At 38.8% G+C, this 24,823-nt stretch overlaps 1 protein-coding gene across 2 annotated transcripts; it reads left to right on the top strand.

Annotated features, from left to right (window-relative positions):
- The first annotated feature begins 8,877 nt into the window (after positions 1-8,877).
- GATM (glycine amidinotransferase) lies at positions 8,878-24,413 on the top strand. 2 transcript variants are annotated; one of them, XM_075043964.1, is made up of 9 exons: positions 8,878-8,989; positions 9,437-9,655; positions 15,203-15,398; positions 16,615-16,805; positions 18,126-18,263; positions 18,546-18,710; positions 21,162-21,225; positions 21,327-21,443; positions 23,404-24,413. In XM_075043964.1, the coding sequence occupies exons 1-9, from the start codon at positions 8,921-8,923 to the stop codon at positions 23,514-23,516; spliced, it is 1,272 nt and encodes a 423-aa protein (XP_074900065.1). In that variant the 5' UTR covers positions 8,878-8,920; the 3' UTR covers positions 23,517-24,413. The 2 variants fall into 2 exon arrangements, with proteins under 2 accessions (XP_074900065.1, XP_074900066.1); XM_075043965.1 differs by lacking the exons at positions 8,878-8,989; positions 9,437-9,655 and adding an exon at positions 13,981-14,099.
- The last annotated feature ends 410 nt before the right edge of the window (positions 24,414-24,823 follow it).

The raw sequence follows: 24,823 nt of genomic DNA, 5'->3' as shown, positions 1-24,823 counted from the left end.
ACTATGGATCTTAGCTACTCCATCCTGCATATCATGACTTAGTAGTTTAGCCCACTGGTTAGAATCATATATGGTATTTTGAGAGAGGACCTGGTCTTCAAAAGCATCTAGTAGCTCTAGTTGGAGATCTAACCATTTTGCTGCAAAGCCAGAAGGTTTGTAGTGTACATGTAGCACTCACAGCAGACTGTGAGTGTCTGTCTTCCCAGCAGCCTGCATGGAAAACTGGAGCAGAAAGTGGAAGAAGGAAAGGGAACCTTTCCTCTGTTCTGCCTAAATTTATTTGGTCTAAAACCTCTTAATGAAACTTTTTAATTTCAAGAAATTGGCATTTTGCAACCAAGAACTTGTTTTGCTAGAAAATTGCCCACCAAATCTCCTTACAATTCTGTGGTTGTTTCTAGGCTATTGAAAAAAAATCTTAAACTACTTTGTATTGAGTAGTGAGCTTAGGCTTAGCTCTCTGCTCATTTATGACTGGCTAAAGAAACTCTGGGTGAAGCTGTTAGAATCATAGTGAGACTTATCTTTCTCAGAGGTTGCAGAGGTGTTAAAAGCAATGGGTATGAAAGTTCTAGGAACAAAAATGTAATATTCTACAGCAACATGTGAGAGATTCCTGGTGTTGGATGGTAACTAGATATTTGGCACTGACCCCATCCTCATCTTCCTTGGATGACATGGATGGGATTCATCAGAACAGACGTGCTCTTCAAGACCAGGGAAGGGAGCTGTCAAAGCTCAGGAGTGACCTCATCTCCTAACACAGAAACTCCAAAGGGAGCCTTGCTCAATTCTCTTTCATGGAGTTGAGAAAATGTTACCATCCCATAAATAGATTTTGAATTCTGTTAGTTCGTTACAGATATACAGCCAAACTCATTCCAAAGCTATCCCAGCAGAAGTTCATTCAGAGTTCAGATAGTTAGGTTAGTACAGGTATCCCAGTCATTGCAAGCAAGCTACTTGCTCTCTCCTCTCTGCCAAGGGCTTGTTATCTGTCAAGAACTGAAGTGGCCAAGACAATATGAAAGGGTAAGGATTAAGCAGAAAGCTTAACTGAGCCTTGACCTCAGAGAATTTAAAATTACTACTTTCCACCAAATTTTGACTTTACCATATTTTTTTCACTTGTGATGAAAGAGTAAATGACATCCATGTGTCCAAATCCAGTGTTGTTTTTTAACCACTAATGTCAGGCTTGAATCAGATTCAGCATAAAACTCGCAATGAATTTATGAAATCCTCTGAAGGAGACACTCAAATCAAACCCTAATTGTATAATTTATTACTATCCTACCATCAAGGCAAACTTATGCTCAGCAGACTTTTCAGAGGCATTACAGTATGAGCAACATTCATAGAAGCTGCCAACAAGAGCATCAAGTGTTGGAATGTGCTTGTCAAAGAAAGAACTGTGTTTTCTTAGAAAAAGGGAGGGGGAAAAAGAGGCTTTATTCTTACAGCCTTATTTACTGAGCAGTAGCAAACTGACCAGACAACATCTGCCATCTAGTTTAGTCTAAGGGTACTCCAACCTCTTTCACACGAATAAACTGCATGCATATGCTAGAAAATAGTAACTGAGTAATTGCTTGTCTGTCAAACAGAATATTCAAAAGCTCAAGAAACTGCACAGAGTGACTGAGGTTCTGTGGCTTATTCTTCTTGTCAGGGAGTCTCTTCAAGGCATTCTGTGGTTCAGTGTAGAAAGCAGAAGCAGAGGAAAGCTGTTTTTTGTGGCATTCTCTAAAGTAAAGAGAGGTCTAATAACTTTGGTGCATTGGGCTGTCCTCTCCTGGAAACTTGGGATGGATTAGGAGGTTATTGGAGAGCCAAGGCTTCCTGTCTCTTCCAAGAAAGAAAACAAGTGGAATAAATGCTAAGTATTGCCACAAAAATCATGAAACCCCCTTCACATTAGGAGGCCAGTAGCTTACTTGCAGTTTCTACTCACACAGTGGTTAAAGGAACAAGAATTTTTGAAACTGTTGTTCAGATGTATAATGTGATATGGCTGCAATTTTGACTCCAGTGAGAGTGAGAAGAAAACTGGATACAGTTATTATTTCAGGGGCACAGCAAAGTTATATTAATAATTTCTATAAATATTCTTCAGGAAAGATGTGAAGCAGTTTTCAAATTTTAAATGCTAATGTAAAACAGGCTATGTTGCAGGACCATATATTTGAGATTCAAGAGATTTCAAATGTCCTAGAGCCATGAAGTTCACTTGGCAGCCCTGAGAGAAAGTATCGTCACAGTACTGACCCTAGAAAATGTTGGCAGATCATGTTACTCTATACATGGAAATACTGGTCTGAATGAAAACTATCCCACCAAGTGATGAGCCTTTTGCTGCATGAATCTCCTGTGTTTTTCAGTAGTCAGCCCTGCACTGCCTCTGGAAATGACAGAGTATAAAATGTCATGGATTATGATCACCAAATCCTTTGCCTTCATAGAACTTTATTCAGCTCTGTCACCTTTCTATAATAGAAACGTGACATCTAAAATTAAAACAGATATTTATATGTATATTGGTATTCATGTTTATGTGCACATACAGTGTAGCTAGTCAGAATGTGGATTTCTGCAAGCTCTTTTAGGAAAAGAAATTATTACATCAGTCATTTCTATGATGTAACATACTTTGTGAGTAGCCCGAAGGACAGTGGAAAGTCCAGTCCTCCTGAGATCAGATGGATTTAGTCATCGATTTTATTTGCTCAAAGTTCCAAATTTATTTTTTTTTTGGACTACTTTTAAGCCAGAAGTTTTGTCTAACAATTATCTCACCAGAGCTCTATCATTGTGTTTGCTATTTCAACTGCAACTTCTATAGCCTCGCTGGCCAGTGTCCTGCCCTTCACATATATATATATATATATGCACCTCTACTACATGTACTGTTTCCTTTGCTCAGTTACTGAGCCTAGTTTTGGGTGGGGATACGTAACTGTTTCTCTACCTCCTTCCAGTATTCCAGCTACCTGGTTCCCAAAAAAGGAGTTAAATTATTTCCTGAATTATCAGACATGCTTGAAATTTGGTGTAATACATATTAATATTGATATGTTCTTTTGAGTTACATCTGTTGAAATGCATTTTGGTTGTATGCATGATTTGATTGCATTTTGCAATGAATTTTTAATGATATTTTAACAGAAAGATATGAAAAGCAATGTTTGCGTAAATAAAATAATACACTAAGAATTTAATCATACCAGTATGCTAACAATAGTACAAATTTTTTATCTATTGCTACCTAAGTTTCATACAGAAAACATCTACATAAGCCATCTGCTTTCAAACATGAAAAATTTTTTCATCTTTTGATTTCTCAAATACAAGGAAGGTTTTAGTCTTGCTTCTTAAGAACATAAGGTTATATGACCATGGGTTGTGTATGTGTGTGTATGTCTGTATCTGTTATCCTTCCCCTCCCTGTAACTTGAACCTGTTGGCTGCTTTCAGACAAATTTGAGAAAGGGTCATAGGTCTCAACGGTATTAAGTTCCTACAAGTTTTGTGATAATAGCTAGCTGGATAGGAATAAAAAGTCTGCTTAAGTGCCCGGACTAGCAGAAACATTGCAGAGCTATTAGATACGGTGTCTCCACATAATGGAGATTCCGTATAAATTCTGATCTCTGATTATGGTAAATACCATCCACTTTATGATTATGAATTATCATGTACCATATGAATTGCACAAAAAGAGAGGAAATTAGTTTTACTTAGTTCTTGTACTCAGAGGAGCGTGTAGTCAAAACTCCATTGTAGCAGATTGCATTCAGCCTGACAGAGAATTTGGCACTTCAGCATGCCACACAACAAAGATGTCCTGACAAGAAAGAACAGAAAATCTTCCAAGAAGTAGCCAGAATTGGCATTTGGGGAAAACTACAGGACTTGTCCTTCAATAACTATAAAAGATAAAATAGGCAGAAGCCATGTAGAGTTTGTCAGCAAGTTTAAAGATTAAATCGAGTTTGGTGAAGCTGAGATTAGGGAGAAAGAATTTCCTGCCATCTTACATACGTAGTTTGTTTGCTTGGATAAGGGATTAAATCTAATTATATCTTTCTTTTGAGTGTGAAGAATGATAAAGCAAGATTTATATTATTTAATTGAAATTGAAGTATCTTTCAAAGGACTTTGAAAATAGTACATTGATTTTCAGCTTTTATTATAAGTCACAAGTTAAAGTGAAATATTTTAAATTAAAGAAATTGTTTTAATTATGTGTAACAAAATCTTTTGACTGGTTTTAGAGTTCAGAGTTGACTATAAAATTATGAGCTCAAAGGAGAGGGGAAAAAAAAAAAGTAATTTTAATATTTTGAGGTGCATTCATTCTTCCCAACTGGAACAGTCCAGACTTCTGAAATACAGGAAGTTTGAAACTGGCTTTCTAAGAAGCATACTGGATTTTTCTATGTTGTTTCTGATAGCTAACAGATAAGAGGTGCTGTGCCAAATTCTCTTCTTGTGGGTGTAGTCTGTTGGAATTAAGCACGCAGTATCCTTGACAAGGCACTAGAAGGAATTGAAGTCTCTCTCCTTTGCATTGCTGAACAGAGTAAGTTTCTGTAAGTAAAGTAAAAGTAAGGATAAGTAAAAACTGTTGAATATATGTAAATGTTAAGACCAGCTCACACCAGATATCTTATACCAAATCGTTTTAATCAGTAACATAGCAGAAACACTGGTAAGAAAGGGTAGGCCGATCCTTAACCTTAAATGTGTCCCTCAAGTGATTCAGGCATGTTGCTATACGACATTACAAATCTAAACAATGTATGCTCTGAAAGGCAGGACCTCAATTCCTAGACAGATGGAAATTCACGTTTAAACAGTAGTATAATCCCTTGAGACTAATGTTTCTCTAATACGTATGTGTTAGAGAAAAAGATACGTGAGGCTGAGACCAGATACTGTCCTAAAACATACCTGAATTTATACTTTAATCTTCACTAACAGGGGTCTTGTTGCCAAGGTTAACTTCTCTCTACTGCATGTGTCCTGTTGCTTTTTCTAATTCTGGCTTTTAAACCAGAATTTTGCTACTTAGTATCTTATTCTCTAATACTGTTGGGCCAGAATGTTGTTCTTGGTTAACTGGAACCCCATTGCTTTAAATGGATTACCCAGTTACCAGAATGAGATGGTTTTATATAAGCCTGCAAGGTACCTTATGTCACTTAAAATTGACGGATAGAATATTATGAAAAATGCATAGAGCCTCATTTAAAAAAAAAAGAACAACTTTATAGTTAATCTTTATCTCAGCAATAATAATCAGATCTCAGCAATAGTGATGTGAACCTCCTGTTCCTGTTTCAAGCTAAAATTCCATACTGAGGTGAGGTTTGCAGTGGAAGAAAATATCTTTACTAGATCAGCACATAATTTTGAATGTAATTGGCAAGCTTTTGGGTAGTGACCTGAGCTTTCAAGGTGTTATAATAATTCTAGCAGTTGTATGTAATAAAATCAATGATGTGGTCTTTATAATAAGATTTTTGATCCAAAGAGCTCAGCACCTGCTTAGGGAACCACATGTTTAAGTAACTTTCTTGTATTTGAATGAACAAACTTGGCTTTATATACATTTGAATAATCATTACTGGTGTCGTGCTCCATGATTTATGTCACTGTTAAAACACACATTGGTAGATCAAGCCCTTCTTGTAGCAGAGGAAGAAGAAGATATAAAGAGCTACCTAGTACACAGAAAGCAAGGAGGACTCTCATTTTGATGCCAAAAAGGGAACTGTGAGGAATGACACTTCCATACACCATAAATGCGAACTGTATGAAGTCTGTATTGGGTGTTAAGGAATAAAAAGATGTAAGCAGAGAAATATAAGTAAGTGACTGCTTTAAGGAGGCAAATAAGATTTTTTTTTCAAGTCACCCAGAAGATGGTCAAGTGATGAAAGAAGTGTAGGGATACCACTAGAGTGCATTTTAGACGGTTAGTGCATTGGTAGCATTGCAGGTATCAAGGCCCATGTGAGGGCAATCTGGGGGTCAAATGACTGGTACTCAGTGAAGGCTGGAAGGAAAATGCTATTTACCATGAGTAAAGGTTTCAAGGTCAGATCATAAATGTGCCAGTTAGGAAAAGGAAAGAATTTCTGCTTTGATTGTACTTAAATGAAGATTGGCTTATTTTCAGGAGGAACTACCCCTAAGAAAGGTAAAAAACAGACTTTGGAGATATGGAAAAGAATTTTTTCACTGAAAAAAATGTGAGCAGAAGAAATGCAGTCCAGTAGAAAAATAAAAAAAATGGTAGAGTGTTGCGAAATTCCATGCGGGGACAGACGACAGGACACAAATATGATGATCAAAGTTGCCAGTTTATTGAGCCTAGCTGATCATTCTTATACAATTCTCTAAGTTCCTAAGAAGCTTTGATTGGCTGCTGCATGCAAGCATTTAGTGTCCACGTGCACAAGCATAAAATATGATTGGTTATATTGACACTGTACATGCGTATAAACATAAGATATAATTGGTTATACTAACTCTGTACACGTGCATAAACATAGGACATAATTGGTTATATCAACTAAAACATGCGAAACTTCTCTCAGTCTAATTGGTCAAGATAAACTGCTGAATTGAGGTTCTTTGTGCCAAGTTCCCTTTATTGCGGAATGTGCACCTGTGTTTTCCTAATTGGGATCTTTCTTTTTTTGTTTATTCTGTTCAAGGCCTTCCAAAGGCGTCTGGAATGCTCTTGTGACCGTGAGCTACTTTCAGGCCCAGTCACTAAGTTCCATATAATTGACTCCTACAGTAGAGCATTCAGTACAAAGCCCATTGCAATGATGGTGAGGACAATTTTAGGGAACTTATAAAGCATCAAGCATATGTAGTAAGTAGGAAAAGAAGTATTGTGCAGAGTCAGAAAAACTATGTAAACTGAGTTGATAAAGAATGATCCAAAGGTCCAAAACTAGCTGATAAGTCGAAAAGGACAGAAAAAGAAGTGAGACCTTTGGATTTAGCCACAAGCCAATCATTAATTTTTTTAGAAGGTCAATGTGAGTAGAGTTATCTTGGCAAAATCAACTGAATCAAATAACAAGCATTTGGGCAGAACTAGCATAAACTTAGGGCTGTTTTTTTTTATTAAATAGATGACAAAAAATGGTAACTAGGAATTAAGTAGCATCAAGAAAATTCCTTTTTGAAACTAAAAAAATCCTTGTATCCTTTTTGATACAAGAAGAATGTTTGAGGCAATTATGTTACAAATGAGTCCTAACTAAGACCAGTGAGTTATGAAGAAGTTCTGCAGTCGTATGAAACAGGGTAAAGCATGTTTGATATCATACCAACTGAAATAATTAACTTTTCTCTGAGAAGTACGTAAATTCATGAAGAGAGCACTTGTACTGTCCTATTTCTCCTGGGAACGTGGAGTCTTTACCTGTGCCAAAAAGGCAAACTGCTGAATGATTAATTACCCAGTAGAATAAAACTTGCTTACTTATATGTCTAAGGCGTGTTAAAACTGTAGCTGATTTGCTGTATTCTAAGACCATAGCTTATGTTTTAATTTATGTCACTACCAGTGATGTTTACCTTTTTCCTGCTATAGATACGTCTGCTGAGTTCACTAGTGCTACCCATGATCTTACATATAGAAGTAGTGTTAAATATCATGTCTGTTCACAGCCATGTCCCACTGTCCTAGCTCTGGATAATGGTTGACGGAGTATTGACCAAGGCTGAAGAAATACTAGGTACCGTGTGGGTGATAAAGGCAGAACCAAAAGTAATAAGGTTGAAAGAGAGAGGCAGATTTTTACAACTTTAAACAGAATAACTCTGGCAAAACTATTTTTTTCGCTATGTCTGCTTTTGACTTTTGTAAGGCAAAATCAAATGATTTAAAAGTGAACTTGTATGCAAAGTTGAGAAAATGCAGAATAATGTATCAGGCTAGTGGGGATATACTAAATATGAGTAGAGCTGGTAGCAAACAGGTTTCTTGTTGTCGACTGCAGTTCTGTTGAGATAGAAGTATTCTTGAAGATACTTCTGTTGATTTTTTCATGGAGAGGTTTTGCAGGAGAAAATAAGTTTAGGTCTACTAGGAGCTAACTGGTTTAGGTTTTCATTTTAAGATGACTTTTCATCATACAATACGCATTTTGAAAAGCCGGAATTTGAAATTAAGTGTTTGGGATATTCTTGAAACACCCCTTCAGTAATTAAAGAATTAAAATATTTTTAGTTGAATCTCAAAATCTTTTGGTTGTTGTCTGAAAATCTGAATTCTTAGCATATGAATTGTTGGAAATTGGGGTAAAATCGAATTTGTCTACTACAGGTTTAATGAAGAACCTGCGTATTTGGTGACTAAAAATAACTGAATGATGTACTTCAGCACACTTTTTAGAGAAGAATTTGGAATGGAACCTGACTGGAAACCTTCAAAGTCAGATTGCTGCTAAAGAGCCGTTTGTGGAAACGAGATCCAGGTATGTCGAAAGAAGCCGCCAGCCAGTTTTACAGGAGATTGCCTCACCCAGCTAGGCTCCGCCGCCCCGGGCCTGGGTCTGGGGCTCCATCGCTCCGGCTGCTCTTTCATCCCGACGGGCGGGCAGCGCCGGGCGATCCCTGAACCGTGAGCGGGGGGACGAGGGTGGTCCGCGCCGCCGTGCGGGCCCTTCCCGCCGGGGCCCCGCCGCCGCCCGGCTGCGGCTGTGGAGGGGCGGGGGGGCGCAGCTGCCGCCCCCGTAGGGGCTCCGCGCCCCCGCAGCCCATGGGCGGTGCGGGGGGCGTGGCGGGCCGCTATAAAGGCTGCGGGGCGGGCGGCGGGCGCTAGTTGCGCTGCCGGCGGGGGCGGGGACGGTGCGGAGCGGAGCGGAGGCGTCCTGCCCTGCCCGCAGAAATGCTGCGAGTGCGGTGCTTGCGCGGGGGCAGCCGGGGAGCCGAAGCGGCGCATTATATCGGCTCGCGGGTCGGTGCCGCGCTGGTCCGCCGCCGGGCTCGGGGGGCTGGGGCTGAGGCTGCTCCCTCGGGAGGCGGTCCTGCGCCGGCGGGCGCGGCGGTGCTCCGGGAGGTGGCGAGCGGGCGCGGGGCGGCTGCAGGCTCGTGTGGCCGTGGCTCACCCGTGCGTCCGGCCAGTTCAGCAGCACAGAGTTCAGTGACTGTGGTCGCCGCTGCCGGTGCTGTGCTCCTACGCCGTTACCCTTCTGAACCGCGCGTATTTTAAAAGGCAGATTGTCCTTTAAGCATCTAGCAGGCTGTGAATCAATTAGACTGGCTGGAAGAGTGTGTTTCTGTCGATGCCCCAAATAACGTGCGTTGCTTTGGGATGACAGTGTAAGGCACTCGCGGACTGAACCGTTGCTTTTTGCCCCTTTTGTAAGGGAAACGTAATTTTCATTCTTATTTTTATTTTAAGCTTGGAAGAGTCTTTACAGGATGGGTGCAGCGATCTTTCCAGAGCACCCGGGCAGCTACAGCCTCCCAGAACACCTGTGCTGCTGATGACAACAAGGCTGCTAGCTCTGTGCCTAAGGACTGTCTTGTTTGCTCGTACAATGAATGGGATCCACTGGAAGAGGTCATTGTGGGAAGAGCTGAAAATGCTTGTGTCCCACCTTTTTCTGTGGAGGTTAAGGTAAACAACAAAAAGCCAACCTTAAGTAAGAAATAATGTGGTTTTTCTATATACAATTTGCTTAAGCTTTACAGTGCACAAGGTGCGGTGTTTACTCTTGAGGATTCTTTTTTTCAAAGTAGTTGTTTACATCTGTGAAACTTGACAGCATAGCCATGTTGGTGGGGGATATGCTTTTTCTTTGCACTTTCAACTGAATTAGCTGTCTTAACAGAAGTCAGTAGTAGAGAGAATCTCTAATACGTGCAGTCTGCTCTAGTAATATTGCCCTGATGCTATCAAAGTACATACTCTAGCTTTTGAGAGACTTGGTAGGAATGATGAAAGCTTAATTGGGCTCAAAACTAAGCCGGGTTACCACTTGAAGAAAAATGTAGTTTTCTACTTAATAGTCTGAGAAAGATTGAGTTCTATAGCTATAGACTAGCAGGATCATTCTGTTTAAATAGCTCTTAATTAGCTCACTGCAACTCTTACGTTGCATACATAGTCCTCTGTTTTTCAGGGCTTTTCTGTGCCTAAAGCTACAACAGCAACCTAAATAAATCCACATTTCTTTGTTCTCTGAAACGTTGTATTTTAGAACAGGAACACTCAAACAATGGGCTTGCTCCAGATTTTTATTGTGTACTTTACCTGGACTTGAAAGTTGCTAAGTATGTGTTGTTTCCTGCAGTTGTGGGGATGATCTTGAATTGTTTTCTTCTGGTGTCACAGTACAGTACTACCTCCAAGGCAGCATGTAATCCATGGCTATCACAGCAAAATGAGCTGGCACACTACTTCTGCTGAAGAGACCTTAGTAAAATTCTTAAAGGGTATCGTGACAAAGTTGACCAGAAGACCTCAGTTAGAAAAAGAAAGGAAATTCTTCTGATCTGACATTGAAGGAATGGCAAAGATACTGAAAATATGTTTAAAGTGCTGGAAATAGTAGTTTAGAGGAAGCTTGGGATGTACTTGTGGAGACTTCTCCTAGCCCTTTTTACATTGGTATATCTTTCTTTAGAATCTGGGCTATGAATCTGGGCAAAAGTGATTGGAGGAGTGTGAATGAATTAGTGCAGCTTGGTAGCTCTAATCCCCAGACTGAAGACTAATCATCTGATTTACATTGGGACATTTGAGATGACATCTTGGCCCCAGTGAGTGCAATGAAAACTACCACTGACTTCATTATGACTTGTATTTACTCCTTGAAAGCTGAAGCTCAGTTACCAATGTCTCAAATCCTGTTTCAGACACTCCAGAGATATTCTAGCAGCTTCAGAAAAAGCAGCAAATGAGGATTGGCATTTCTAATATACAAGTGTATGTATGTTCATTTATGTACTTAAAACTGCTATAATGAATGTACAGAAAGAGTAAGGGAAAAAACATGTCTAACTTTTTTTACATTTTAACATTAAATGAAGCAAAAATCTGTTCTCAAGTAGTGGCCAAGGCCTTGCTTTAATGTCAGAAAAAACACTCTTTGAAATATCTAACTTGCTGAAGTGTGACATGCTATACAGCTAGGCTGGTTCTACTGCCTATTAAGGCATAACTGATCAAATGAGGTCAGAACTTCACTTTGTGTTACATACAATATCAAAAGCTCAATGAGGAATGCCAAACTGCAGGATTACCTCTGCAATTCAAATACGTACAACTTGGGGTTAAAGCAAGCTTTAGCTTTGCTTTATGTAAACTGCCAAGTCTAAAGAATACGTTGGCCGCAACAGGTAATAGTAATAGAGCATGCCAGCTGAGATATGGTTTCCTCCAGTTTTCTCTGGTTTTGTCTTAAATTGTGCTGTAGAAACTGCAACAGTAACTTTGCTTGGGGGCGTTGCTAAATAATCCAAACAGTAGTCCAAATCCTACCTTGCCAATACTGAAAGATATTAATAGATTCAGTTATTGTTCAAATCTCTATGTGGCTGAAAGTTAAGGCATGTATGTGTGTGTTGCTCCAGTGTAATACAGTAGGCAGAAATCCCTAGTACTGTCCCTGTAAGTAGCAATAGTGGGGTTGATGTGTATCATGTGCCTTCTGCCAAATATGAATGAGGTCATTGTTTATAAGAACTGCAGTTTAAAACTAGCAAATTTGAGTTGTATAAGGAAAAACTGAGGCTTTAGACCTGAGATGTTTTAAAAAACACAAATTATAACAGTTTGGTAAATACTTGCTTTGAGGTACTTGTAAATTGTGTTTTAAGATTGTATGCATGTTTATTTACAAAACATTTAAGTGCAGGAAGTATGGCTGCATTCAGCAAGCACTCTTGTACTTTGAGATGTGGGTTTGGTATACACAAGTCTTTCTGCTGTGATGTGGGAATGATGTGCTTGGTGTAAGAAGGAGGAGGAATGAATTGTATAGGGAGACTTGCATATCTGATGAATATTATTGAGCTGACACTTTATTGCATATCCTTTTGGGAGCTTGAAATGAGCTATGTAGGTTTTGTAGAGGTAAATACACTACTGGGAAACATGGGAAATCTTAACTAGGAGGTTAGCAACTACATTAATTTGGAAGATGTCCTTTTTTGAACTAGCACTTTAGTCAAAAATCTCAGTTCAGATGTATTCTTTTGAAGCGGTTGACACTTAAACAGTTGAGCTTTATAGCTTTGTACTCTGCAATGTTTGTCAGTATATTTTGTGAATAATAATGCATTTTTTTGTGAAGAGGTGTTATTACCACAGATCATTATATCTGGGGAGGGGGTGTGCTTACTACTGAATTAGGCAAAAAGCATTTTGATTTGAATCTCTGGTTTAATGTACTAAATTTAATAACTGTCATTACTAGCTTGAAGGTACATCTCGAGAGCCTTAACATTGATAGCATTAATTATTTTCCACAACAAATATTTAAAATATATAGCAACTATAGGGAGTAATTCTGCCGTTTCTTAAAGACAATCTTTTCCTTACAGCACACTCTTACATTTCTTTCTGAAAAGAAAGAGTTTTCCTGAAGTGCTGATACAGTTTCTCAGGTACTCTCAGACAGGAGGTTATAAGGTGCATTGAGAAGATTATTTAAAGCTCTTTTCTGTGTCCTGGCCATGGTACTTTTTGAACAGTCTGAAATGATTTGTATGTGTATGATCAAAGGGGCCTGAAATCTCAACCCTGAATTGGTATGTAGTAGATGTCACAGTCATATATCCTTTTCCCAGTTATTTAGAAGGTAGGGAATATGAGTGTTGTTATGGTGTTAACCCCTACTGTGTTGTAACTTTAAGATTATGCCATTGTATTAGTGTAATGCAAGTGTAATTTCTCAGGTTTGAAAAAGAGCAGTACTAGAGAACACCTGGTGAAGAGAGGAGCTGCACCTCTTGGGACTTAATGATATTCAAATACATCACTGGTGGCTCTGAAGATTACTAGCTTTGCTCCTCAGGACAAATTTGTCTCATTAGCAGAACAGGTTTCCATAGGAATGCTAGGCACTTCATATGATCTGCCTGTGAGTTCTGAACAGCTGGCAAGGCTGAGGTGATCAAATTACCCAAGACCTCACTTAAAGAAAAAGAATAAATTCCTTCAGGAAGGATGGGAGGAAGCTTCAATACTGGAGGAGCAGGATGGCCATGCTGAGACCTTTGCCTGGTCTGTCTATATAAATGTTAAGGATGTCTAAAAGGTTGAAGTTTGTCTTCCTTCTGTCTTACCTCTCTAGCATGAGGGCAAATATCCAGAAATAGTGGAGTGGATAGCCTGGATTGTTAAAGGACATCAGGCATGCCTTCAGATGAATGACCTTGCCTGCTTGGGGCTCACTGATAGTACTAGCACAAAAGGAACATCATTGCATTGTTTTTGTCTGGAAGATTGCTTTCTGGAAGGTAGTCAGGACTGCAGCATCAGGAGATAACCTCATGTTTGGAAGGGCAGGTTCTCCTTCATCCCATTGCTGTCACTTGTGCTACCTGAATGAGCAAGACTCTGTTTGGTAGAAGGAAGGCCTGACTGCTTGCTCACCTGTTCCTGACCTCTTCTGCTGTCATTCCAGAAGGGCTCCATATGCACTTGTTCCTCTGCCATCTTAGTGTTAGCAGAGATGCATCAAAACTGCTGGTTTCACAGCTTATAAATCTGAATGAAGTACTTTCAAAGATACTTTGAACTGAAGCAGCATAATTTGTTTGATTATATGTCTGGATTTTCTTAACCATGAAAACTAGGACATTATTTTGAATTAGTTTTTAATTCAAGATGACTATAACAAGATTTCAGGAGCAGAGGATTTAGACCTATAAATGTTGTACTTGCTGTAATCCAACCCTGACAGATGAATTTAGTATCTCTTGCATTTTCTAGACTGCTGCTGTACCTGAAGTGTGGCCTCTTCTAGCCAACAAGGCATATTACCTGTACTTGGGATGGTTCTAGAATTCCTGATGTCACCACTGTGACAGTACCGAAGTGAGGTTTTAACAAGGTGACTACAGATGTATGCATTTTGGAGATGAGCTCAAGGTTGTTTTCATTTAAAAACATGTCTGCTAGCCTTATTAAACAGCAGAGTCTGTAGTGTTTGGTGTGTGTTCGTACAGGTCTAGTGTAATGAGGACCAAATCTTTCATGGCCACTTGGCAATACTAGCCACTAAATACTAACTGAAGTGTAATGTAGTCTCTTGGTTTTCATCTGTGGTTTGATAAATAATGAGGCTTTCTGTAGCACTATGGCTAAAGAGGGGAAGAGACTTCTAGAAATATTTATTACATTATTTATAATAGTATTTCCATCAGTAGAAACAAGTAATATAAGCTACTGATCCATCTATATCCAAAAATATGAGGAAATGAAATATCCTGAAAATCCCATCTAAAAGTCAAACTAAACTTGCAAGTGGGAGTGAAATGTGTACTTACTTCTCCACATTCCAGAATGGCTTTCCTTTTTTTCCTGCTGTTCCTTAGAGGACTTCTTTCTTAGGCATCATGCCACATGTACAGTCTGTTAGCAGTACTGAAGCTATCTGCTAGTTCAATGAGCCTGCTTAGCACATACAGCTGAAACTTAACTTTGTTACTGTGTGTAAATATTTGTGAAGACATCAGCTGTTCACAACTAGTCTAACACCTGCACTTACGTAAGTTTAATGGCTGGACACATGCACATCATAAAACTTCTGAGTGAAACCTTGCCAATGGTGTGTATAAATAGAAGTAGTAAAGACAAAAAATAAAGACAGTAGAGTGCTACCAGGACAGGGATTCTCAGCCAGGAATAGTTGAGCATTTATCTGAAGCATTGATGCTTCTCCCTTCCTTTCCTCCCTTCCCTCCCCCCTGCCCCTTTATTTTAGAAGAATCAGCAGGACATTAACAATTCTTAGCAACTCTTCAAAATATTGCAGGAATCAAATATAAGGCACACTACAACATGTTAGGGTCATAACACATACAGAACAATGGGAAGTTGATGAAAGAAGAACAAGAAACTTTGAACATTAAGAACTGTGTCTTATGCATCTATCTCACTCTACCAAAATAACTGATGCTTATCCTTTGTCACTTACCTGTCCTTTTGTTTTAGGCCAACACATATGAAAAGTATTGGGGGTTTTATCAGAAATTTGGAGGCCAGAGCTTCCCCAAAGACCATTTAAAAAAAGCTATTGCTGAAATTGAAGAGATGTGCAATATTTTGAAAAGAGAAGGTGTAATTGTCAAGAGGCCTGATCCAATTGACTGGTCTGTGAAGTATAAAACACCTGATTTTGAGTCTACAGGTAAATGTTCTTCCATTGTTTAAGGCCTTGTCTATTTAGCTCTTATCTGAGACAATTTGGGTGTCATCTAGTCTACCTTCTTGCTTGGAGCAGGATTATTGCCAGTGCTAGATGAGGTCAGTGATGGCTTTGTGTAGCTATGACTTGGAAAATCTCCAGGGATGGAGATTTTGCCACCTGGTTTGCTGACTTGTTTCAGTGCTGCATGGATTTCCTAGTGAAAGATGTTTTCCTAATACCTAACCTGAACTTCCCACACCAGCATCTGTTGCCAGATTTCCTTGCTATGTTGTTGCTGCCACTACCAAGAAGTATTCATCTGTCCTGTTTAATGTCCCTGAAAGTAGCTGTAGGCTTAGTCCTTCATCCCTTACTTGCCACATGAAATAAGCTGAGGTCCCTCCACTTCTCCCAGGTCATGTCCTGTAAGGCGCCCCTGACTGTCTTGATAGCCCTTTGTTGGATCCTAGAGTTGGATCCATCTTAAACTATGGAGGCCAAAACTAAAAACAGTTTTCCAGGAGAATCCTCACTAGTGTCAAGGAAATTTTAATGGCTTTTTATCTCCTGGCCACATTCCTCCTTGTATAGCACCATATGGCTTTGGTTATTTGCAGTGAGAGCAGTGGCTCATACTCAGCTTTGCATCAAGTGTAGTCTCCAGGCTCCTTTCAAGTCAAATCTGTTCTTAAGTTGTTCTAGTGGAATTCAAATTCATTAAGGAACAGATAACGTTAATGGAAAATCTAATGGCACTACTTCCTGCAGTAGTTCTGTGTTCCATCAAATTCCTCTGTAGCAAAAAGTCTTTTTAAAAGGGTGGCATATAAAGAAATGAGGTGCACCTGGAAAACTTGCTACCCATCATCACCTTTTCAAGTTGCCTGAGTAAATCATAAACATTTGTCTAGTTAATTTCCATTAACCAAATTATGAAGTGGAGGCTTGTAGATTGTGGATGGCTTTCATCTGGCCGTGAACTTGTTATGAGTGAGGCTTTGTAGCAAAAGTTGCATGTATTTTGAACAAAAAAATGTCACTTTGAAAACTTACTGAAGAATGTAAGGACCTCAAATTATGCACTGGTTTCCTGACTTTGCTAAAGAGGCTTTCTGCCATCCTTTTGGATGGTAAAAAGGAGGGTGAAAAGTTAATAAGCTGAAAGAGCTGAGAAAAGCATATTTGTCTCATAGGGTAATGGCCTTTTTCCTTTCAGGTATGTACGCTGCCATGCCAAGAGACATCCTGTTGGTGGTGGGAAATGAAATTATTGAAGCACCTATGGCTTGGCGTGCTCGGTTCTTTGAGTACAGAGCATATAGACGAATAATCAAAGAATATTTCAACTGTGGTGCTAAGTGGACAACTGCCCCCAAACCCACAATGGCAGATGAACTCTATGATCAGGTATTGTTCTTTTTTTGCTTCAGAACTTCAGTTCCGGTTATACAGAATTTTGTTGATAGTTGCAACCTGGTATTTAGGTCTCAAAACTGGGGGAACGGCAACAATAACAAAACAACTCTGGGAAATTTGTGGGTTTTCTAATGTATGCAAATATTCTGTGGCCTTCCAGCTGAAACTGAGTGTGTGCAATTAGGGAATAAGAAACAGGAAGTTGTGTCTATTGAATTCAAGTCTGCTTTGAATTGTTTTGATTACTGGCTGTAACTTAGCATTACTAAAGAGGAAGGAATGCTAGAAAGACATCACAAAGATTACTTTAAAGAATTAAGATTCCCTGATAATGTCCATATGTCCTAAGTGTATCAGGAAAGTGGGAAAGAAAATATATTTTGTCACAGGAAAAAACCTGTCATAATCTTTGTTTTGCATGATGATTAGTATTTTGAAAGTTACATAAAAGAAATAGTGGAGGATTGAAACTGTGAGTATTTACCTTCCAAATATTTGAGTGAGTATTTTCTTAATTTTTTTCTTTTGTAATAATTTTGACTTGGACCATTTTGATAGTTTCCTATAGGCCCCCAAATGCATTAGGACCTTGGTAAGGGCATCCACAGTAAGTGCAGTAAAACTAGTTGTGGAGTGATTATAACTTTCTGGGAACAGTGACGTCTTATCAATGATGTAAAGAAGTCTTTGTTAAACAAAATTACCTTAATCTGTCAGTACTGGAAAATTTTCAGAGCCTGTTCTAAAGCATAGAAACAACTTATCCAGGAGTAGGGTTTTTGTGCTGTTCTTCACACCTCATTTGTTCTTAATTGCATTGTTTCATTCTAAAATCTATTTAAATTTCTGAAGATCTACCTTCTAGTTTGAAGTAGTGCTCCATTCTAAAATGTGGAAAAAAGTAGGGAGTCTACCTTTGTTAGGAAATAGCTTCCATAACAGTATTTCTGTCACTGTGCAGTGATTTGTTGGATAGTTAAACTCCCCTGGTAATGAATTCTTTTGATTCAGAAGCCAGAATATTATAAGACATTGGCTCTGAAGAGCAATTAACTTCTCTGTATAGCTGTTGTTGCTTATCCCATCACCTGTTCTTGAATGTACTTAAAACCTTTTACTTAAACTTCCACATTTATGCTTTCTTTTTTTTTTATTCTAGTAACAAGTAAACCAAACCACTTCTAAGGAACATAATAGCTATCAATATAAACATGTTTTCTTAATTTCAAAATACTCTTCAGTAGCAAATAGTTTGAAAACTTTCCCTTACCATCTCCAATCTAAAGTTGCTGTTCCTATTTCTATAACCAGGATTATCCAATCCACTCTGTTGAAGACAGGCATAAACTGGCAGCTCAGGGAAAATTTGTAACTACTGAATTTGAGCCATGCTTTGATGCCGCTGACTTCATTAGAGCTGGAAGAGATATCTTTGTACAAAGGAGCCAGGTAAACAAAGATTTCTTCCAACAGTTTTGGTATCTACCTTAGTGATTGATACTTGTATTTATGTCTTTTTAAATCCCTGACCAGCATTAAAATAAGAGTGTTGACAAAAGAAGTTGCTATTTGTAGAATGTCTGATATACAGGATGAGACTGTCTTACAGCTAAGGGGTTAACTAGAGGCACAAATTTGTATTTTGGCTTTAAATATTTTTTTAAATAAAACCTTAGACTAAGTTTGGATACAGTTTCTAGCCTAGTGAAACTTACTTTGTCCTGGTTTCAGGTTACAAATTACATGGGCATTGAATGGATGACGCGGCATCTTGCACCAGACTATAGAGTGCATGTAATATCCTTTAAGGATCCTAACCCTATGCACATTGATGCCACTTTTAATATAATTGGTCCTGGTCTTGTGCTCTCTAACCCAGACCGTCCCTGCCATCAGGTAAGAGTGTAGCAGAGGGGAAAGTGTTTTGTGTTTAAAAGTTACTCAGCTGGATTAGGTTCCTGCTGGATAATTGCTAATACACATGTTTATTTTGTATACAGTTGAATAATGTTAAGTTATTGAATTTAAATAGCACTCAGACAGTTGTTCAGGAACTTATAGTTGTATTTGCATCTTGACTGTAGAACTTTCTCAGTAGTGCAATGGCCATTGTTTTCTGCTACTGCTCTTTGTGCTCTCTTACTGTGAGGCTAGGCAGACGTGTTGTGTTTCTTCCTATATACATGGTTTAAATATGATGGAAGTGATCTATTTTGTAATAATGTAGTATCAAAGCAAGTACTTAGGGTATACTACTTCTCTGAACACTTCCACTACTTAAATATATTAATTGTATCCAAGGAGAAATTGAGGGGTTTCTGCTGCTCAGATGTGTAATCCCCTGTCGTGGTTTAACCCCAGCCAGCAACTAAGCACCATGCAGCCCACTCACTTGCCCCCACCCAGCGGGATGGGGGAGAAAATCGGGAAAAGAAGTAAAACTCATGGGTTGAGATAAGAACGGTTTAATAGAACAGAAAAGAAACTAATAATGATAATGATAACACTAATAAAATGACAACAGTAATAATAAAAGGATTGGAATGTACAAATGATGCGCAGTGCAATTGCTCACGACCCACCAATCGACACCCAGTTAGTCCCTGAGAGGCGATTTCCCCTGCCCCCACTCCCCCCAGTTCCTATACTAGATATGACGTCACATGGTATGGAATACCCTCTTGGCCACTTTGGGTCAGGTGCCCTGGCTGTGTCCTGTGCCAACTTCTTGTGCCCCTCCAGCTTTCTCACTGGCTGGGCATGAGAAGCTGAAAAATCCTTGATTTTAGACTAAACACTACTTAGCAACAACTGAAAACGTCAGTGTTATCAACATTCTTCTCATACTGAACTCAAAACATAGCACTGTACCAGCTACTAGGAAGACAATTAACTCTGTCCCAGCTGAAACCAGGACATCCCCCTTTGTATTCCTATTTTGGAAGCCTCTCCTTTGGTATTGTTAACTCTACCAATGGCAGGAGGATGGTAATTGCTCAGGCATTCAGCTTTGAATAACTGAGGGAGAAATACTTTTTGAATAGTAGGAAAGGAGAGACATGGTTCAGTATGTAAACTACTACTTCAATCTGAGAAAAAGCTAGTATGGCTAAACAGTGCAATCAGATCAGAAAGCCTTCCAGAAAGTGAGAACTCATCTCTGGACATGTTACCTGTACTGTCAGTGCCTGAGGATTTTTGTGAGGATGCCCGTGACTTCAGAAGCTGTACAACCACCTGGGAATAGTTGAGCTGATACTGAATCAGTGGGATAGAGCTGTGTGCAGCAGAGATTATGGAACACTGTGCACAGCATAGCTGTTAGAGGCAACATTAGCCTCTTCTCAGCAAGTGGCTTCAATGCAAATGGTCTCATTGAATTACTGCCTCTTGTAATATCCATTATGAGAATATAATTTTTAAAACAGTCATAGTCTTTTCTTCCCCTTTTCCCTTCCCCTGTTTTTCATAATCTTACTTGCAAAAGGAGCCTCTTGGTCTCCTTGTGTTAAACCCATGTGCTGGGACTTTTTTCATGGAAAACTGCTGTCTGTGTAGATAGAAAAGATAGATGCAGCTTTCTTTCAGACAAACTGATTTAGCAGTTCTGGATGACTGGGAAATGGGTGGGTGGGGGGAGCGCGGGTGAAAGGGGGCTTTTCTTTGAAATCTTGGCAGGTCGGGGTGGTTATTTCAGAATCGGAGCTCCACCTCGTGGTAACACTTGAATAAAGAGCTCTTCTAAGTGTTCAGATGAAATTGAAAAGTCAGTTCTCCTTAGCCAAATTATCCTCCTTATTTTTAACTTGATTGTCTAATTCTTAGAGACACAAAGTATACCCTAGGATGCCTATATTTTGTTCCATTTGTTAAATAAGCTGCATATTAAGTTTCTTATGAAGCATGATGCCAACATAATTTTATGTGGTATTTCTGGTGGTTTTTTTCTATAAATGGCAGTGTAATTCATATCAATGGTTTTTTACAGTCATATGGGAAGAAATAATACCAAAAATAAAGAATTTAATTCTTTTGTGCTGTTGCTAATATCTTTACTTCACAGGCTCCAAACTGCATCTGTTACCTTTTGTGTTTAACATATCTTAGTATACATAACATATATAAAAACAGTAGAAGAAAAATGCTAGCTGTATCCAAAGTTTGAAAAGGCTTTAAAAAAATGCTTGTATGAAAACTGGGATGGTTTTTAGAGCGCAAGAGTAGTGAACAGTGGGAGGGGCACGTCATGTACGTTGAAGTAGCCTGAGAAAATGTTGAATAGGTTGGAGTTCATAGTATGATACTTTAAGAACCCTGTTTTAGAATCTAATTAAATTGCTCTTTCAGATTGAGCTCTTCAAGAAAGCAGGCTGGACTGTGATTCGCCCCCCTGTGCCACTCATCCCAGATGGTATATTTACTCTTTCTTTTCTAAGAATTCCAAGAGTATTCTTAAGAGTATTAATATGGGGCAACATTGGTACAGTAGAAGGTTTATTCTCATGTGTTTAGATCACCCACTGTGGATGTCTTCTAAATGGCTCTCCATGAATGTCCTAATGCTGGATGAGAAACGTGTGATGGTGGACGCCAATGAGACATCAATTCAGAAGATGTTTGAAAATCTGGGTATGTCCTAACATATTTCAACATACACTTAAAATTAAATGATTGTGATACCAGCTATGCACATCAGGATGAATGGAGGTTTTGCTTAAAGTAGTTAAAGCAGTCAGCACTGGAAAGGGTACTCAAACAATTGGATTAGCAAGTAAGAATCATTCAGTGATTTCTCTCCTGGATACGTCAGTCATATGAATGCATCTTACAGCTTGTACCCCCTACAGCTTGCAGCAAATAAAGGTATGAGTAGCAACTAAAGTTACAGCGAGCATGCTTTTGAGTGAGCTTTTTTAATATAAAACTGTCTGTTCAATTTGGAGGTCAAAATCAGTCTTGGAGAGGTTGAGTGCACCTATTGCTGAGTGATGTAGAGCTGGCTATCCCTCAGTGCAAAAATGCTTTCAGATTTTTCTAGTTTCTAACTCATAGTACTTTAAACTGTCAATTTAAGACCACTTAATACAGGTATTTCTGCTCATTTATGGAGAATTTCAGTCCTGTGAGATGTAACGTCATGGTAGAGTGAAATTCCTTTGGAAACACAGTGGCAGGAGAACTGTAATTGAATATAAAAGCTGAAAGTCTTATTATGTACAGCTTGCTGTGAAGGCAAATAATATAGACTTAAAAATCTGAACTCATGCTGTTAATCCAACTGCTTCCATCATGCTGAGAGGGAAAGATGTAGGTAGATCTACTTGTGGTTTATAGTTGGTTAGTAGGAGGGTAGCCAGATTGCTTGGTGCTACAGCCAGCTGACTATTGCTGCAGGATAAGCACATGGTGATGCAAAAGTTGATAGGGCAGAAAGACTGGTGGGTAGATGAGCAGTCAAGGGAAGTGAGGGATCATTGTACTGTAGAGCAAAAATACTCCCCAGCACCAGCAGAATCCTTTAAAGGGAGAAAAATAATGGGAAGGAGAGAATGATCCAAAGTGTGGAAGATAGCAACTGTGAACCTAGAAGACGGGTTGGTGCCATGGATGTGAGTGCACTTATTGAAGCTTCCCTCAAATCTGAGATGATTGCAGGTGAGAACCATGCAATCTAATCTAATGCTTCAATCTGCTTTTAAAGACTGGCTATGCAACCTTCAGTGTATCACTTAGCTTTTCAGTCTTAGATTGTTTTAATTCTCTGCGTGACCAAGGAGCTGAGGATTTATAAATGCTTGAAAGTACTTAAAAATGAGGCTATTAATGCTAACCATGATATATCTTTCACACTTGAACTTCATAGTCTGTGTGAGTTCCAAATAAACTCCTGTAGTCAGTAAGTTCCTAGGACTGAGATGGGTCTACTGGGAACAAAACTATTGCTGACCTAGATGATGGATTCTATCGAGCTGCTCCTGAGCTCCTGAAAGTACCAAGAAGCAAAAAGGCAATCTTAACAGAAAAGTCTTCTGATCATAGTCTGTCTGTTGGGACTTTGTATAAGCTGAGCCACAGCTGAAACATCAGAGCTGAAAAGAAGTGAGAGGAAGCTTAATCTAGGTAATAAGTATAACAGTCTCTTTCCCCTTTCAGAGAAAGAGAGACTCAAAGCTCTGTACTTTGAATGTTTCTTTTCTTGAAAGAGCACATTCAGTGTCTGAACCGTAAATGCTCACAGAGATTTATGTAAATGTGCCCTGGTCATATATTGTAGCAGAATTTCAGCTAATTCTTCACATACCGCAAAAACTTAATTTCTTTTTATTACTGGCACATCATAACACATCAGACACTGGCTGTGCTCCAGGGACTGTATATTCCTGAGGGTATTGCTGGATTAAGCAAGCCAGCTATGTTCCTAGCTTGTTCTCTGCCTGGAATTTGGGAAAATAAATTCTTAACAAATGAGTAGGAAATACTTTCTGTACTTGCGTCTGATGCACATGATCTGCTAAAGCATTATTGGTTCTGATCAATGCTTACCACATGAATTTGAGATTTTAAAGTATGCAATGTATGTTTCTTGCAGGCATTTCTACAATCAAAGTGAATATTCGCCATGCCAATTCATTGGGAGGTGGTTTCCATTGCTGGACATGTGATATCCGCCGCCGTGGTACCCTGCAATCTTATTTTGACTAGTTATGAGCCAGATAGGTAGCAATGGTTCAGCTTCTAAAATAAGAATAAGAAATGAACAAATTAATGTCACTTTTGTGAAATGACTGCATGAGCTTTAGTGCTTGATCATTGGTGTCCTTACAGCGGTCTGGTAAATGACTTATTCTTACACACTCTTTGCTTTCAGCAGTATAATTGAAACTACTTCCATCAGCAATACAGGTTTTCTGGCTGGCTTTTTGAAATATATCCTTCATCTATGAAGCCTTTTCACATTGGCTTTGAATATAAAAACTTGACAAGATAGCTAAAAGCTCTTGCTAGAATAGCTTGGCCACTAGTATTGGTCATCTACCTCTGTCCAATAGATTAACTAGATAGGCAGCTTGAAATGTTAAACTTGAGTAAACTTTTCTTATTCCTTTTGATCAGTCTATTGTTCTAATATATTTTTGTTTAATGAAGTTAAAATAGGTGCAACTGTACAGATCTCTTACAGAACCAAGTCATTTTATAAAGTTTATCATGTTGAGCCATACAGATATTTACAGAGAATTTCCAGTATGATCTAACTTTTTTAAGACATGTTCACTTACTTGCCATGTTCTTCTACATTTTCTTCTGATGCATGTCATGCATCTGAATACTTTTTTTATATTGCTTTTTTTGTATTGCTGAAATTGGGTTTTATTTAACTTTTAAGTTGTACAGGTTTCACTCTGAATGTTTACATAATTTAAAAGCATTAAACAAAAAAACCCCCTCCACCAACCCCTCCTCTAACCCTAAGCCTCTGACATCTTACAACTCCTTCTTCCTCCAACTGTAGCAAATACAGAAAGATGTATCAAACATGCCGGATGCTGTGAAGGAATTTGAGTATTGATTACTGAATATGTACTTTTTATGCTAATAAAGTTTTTTTTTGTTCTTGATTTGTTGCCCTTCTGAAAATGAGTAAGCATGAAATGTCTGGATGGGTATGTGTTTGTAGAATACAGGTGGAAATATAAAACACATGTGGAATTTTTTTTCTGTAAAATGTGTAACATCTTAGGTGCTTGTATAACACAGAAAACCCTTCTACTATATTGTTTATATAGTATGTTTCAGTCTTGCACAGAACTATTACTGGTGGGGGAGAGTAACACTAATAGATGTTTCTTACCAGAATGTGGAGGGAATGTACTAAGTCAGACAATGCAGTGCAGCTTGACAGAAAAGATGTCAGGCATAACATGCTCACATATAAGCCATCTGGCCGTATTTTACCCAGAGCTGGGTAGAACTAAACAGGTTATATGTCAACAATCTAGAATGCTTTAAGA

Source organism: Buteo buteo, chromosome 13 (assembly GCF_964188355.1).
Source record: "Buteo buteo chromosome 13, bButBut1.hap1.1, whole genome shotgun sequence".
Taxonomy (NCBI): Eukaryota; Metazoa; Chordata; class Aves; order Accipitriformes; family Accipitridae; genus Buteo; species Buteo buteo.
Note: the sequence above shows the minus strand (reverse complement) of the source record. Positions and strands in the feature narration are given on the sequence as shown.

Excerpts from the sequence above, each read along its gene's own strand:
- GATM (XM_075043964.1), top strand. The coding sequence starts at position 8,921 with ATGCTGCGAGTGCGGTGCTTGCGCGGGGGCAGCCGGGGAGCCGAAGCG. Across the intron at positions 16,806-18,125 it reads CAGATGAACTCTATGATCAG|GATTATCCAATCCACTCTGT; the intron begins GTATTGTTCTTT and ends TTCTATAACCAG. Across the intron at positions 18,711-21,161 it reads CAGACCGTCCCTGCCATCAG|ATTGAGCTCTTCAAGAAAGC; the intron begins GTAAGAGTGTAG and ends TTGCTCTTTCAG.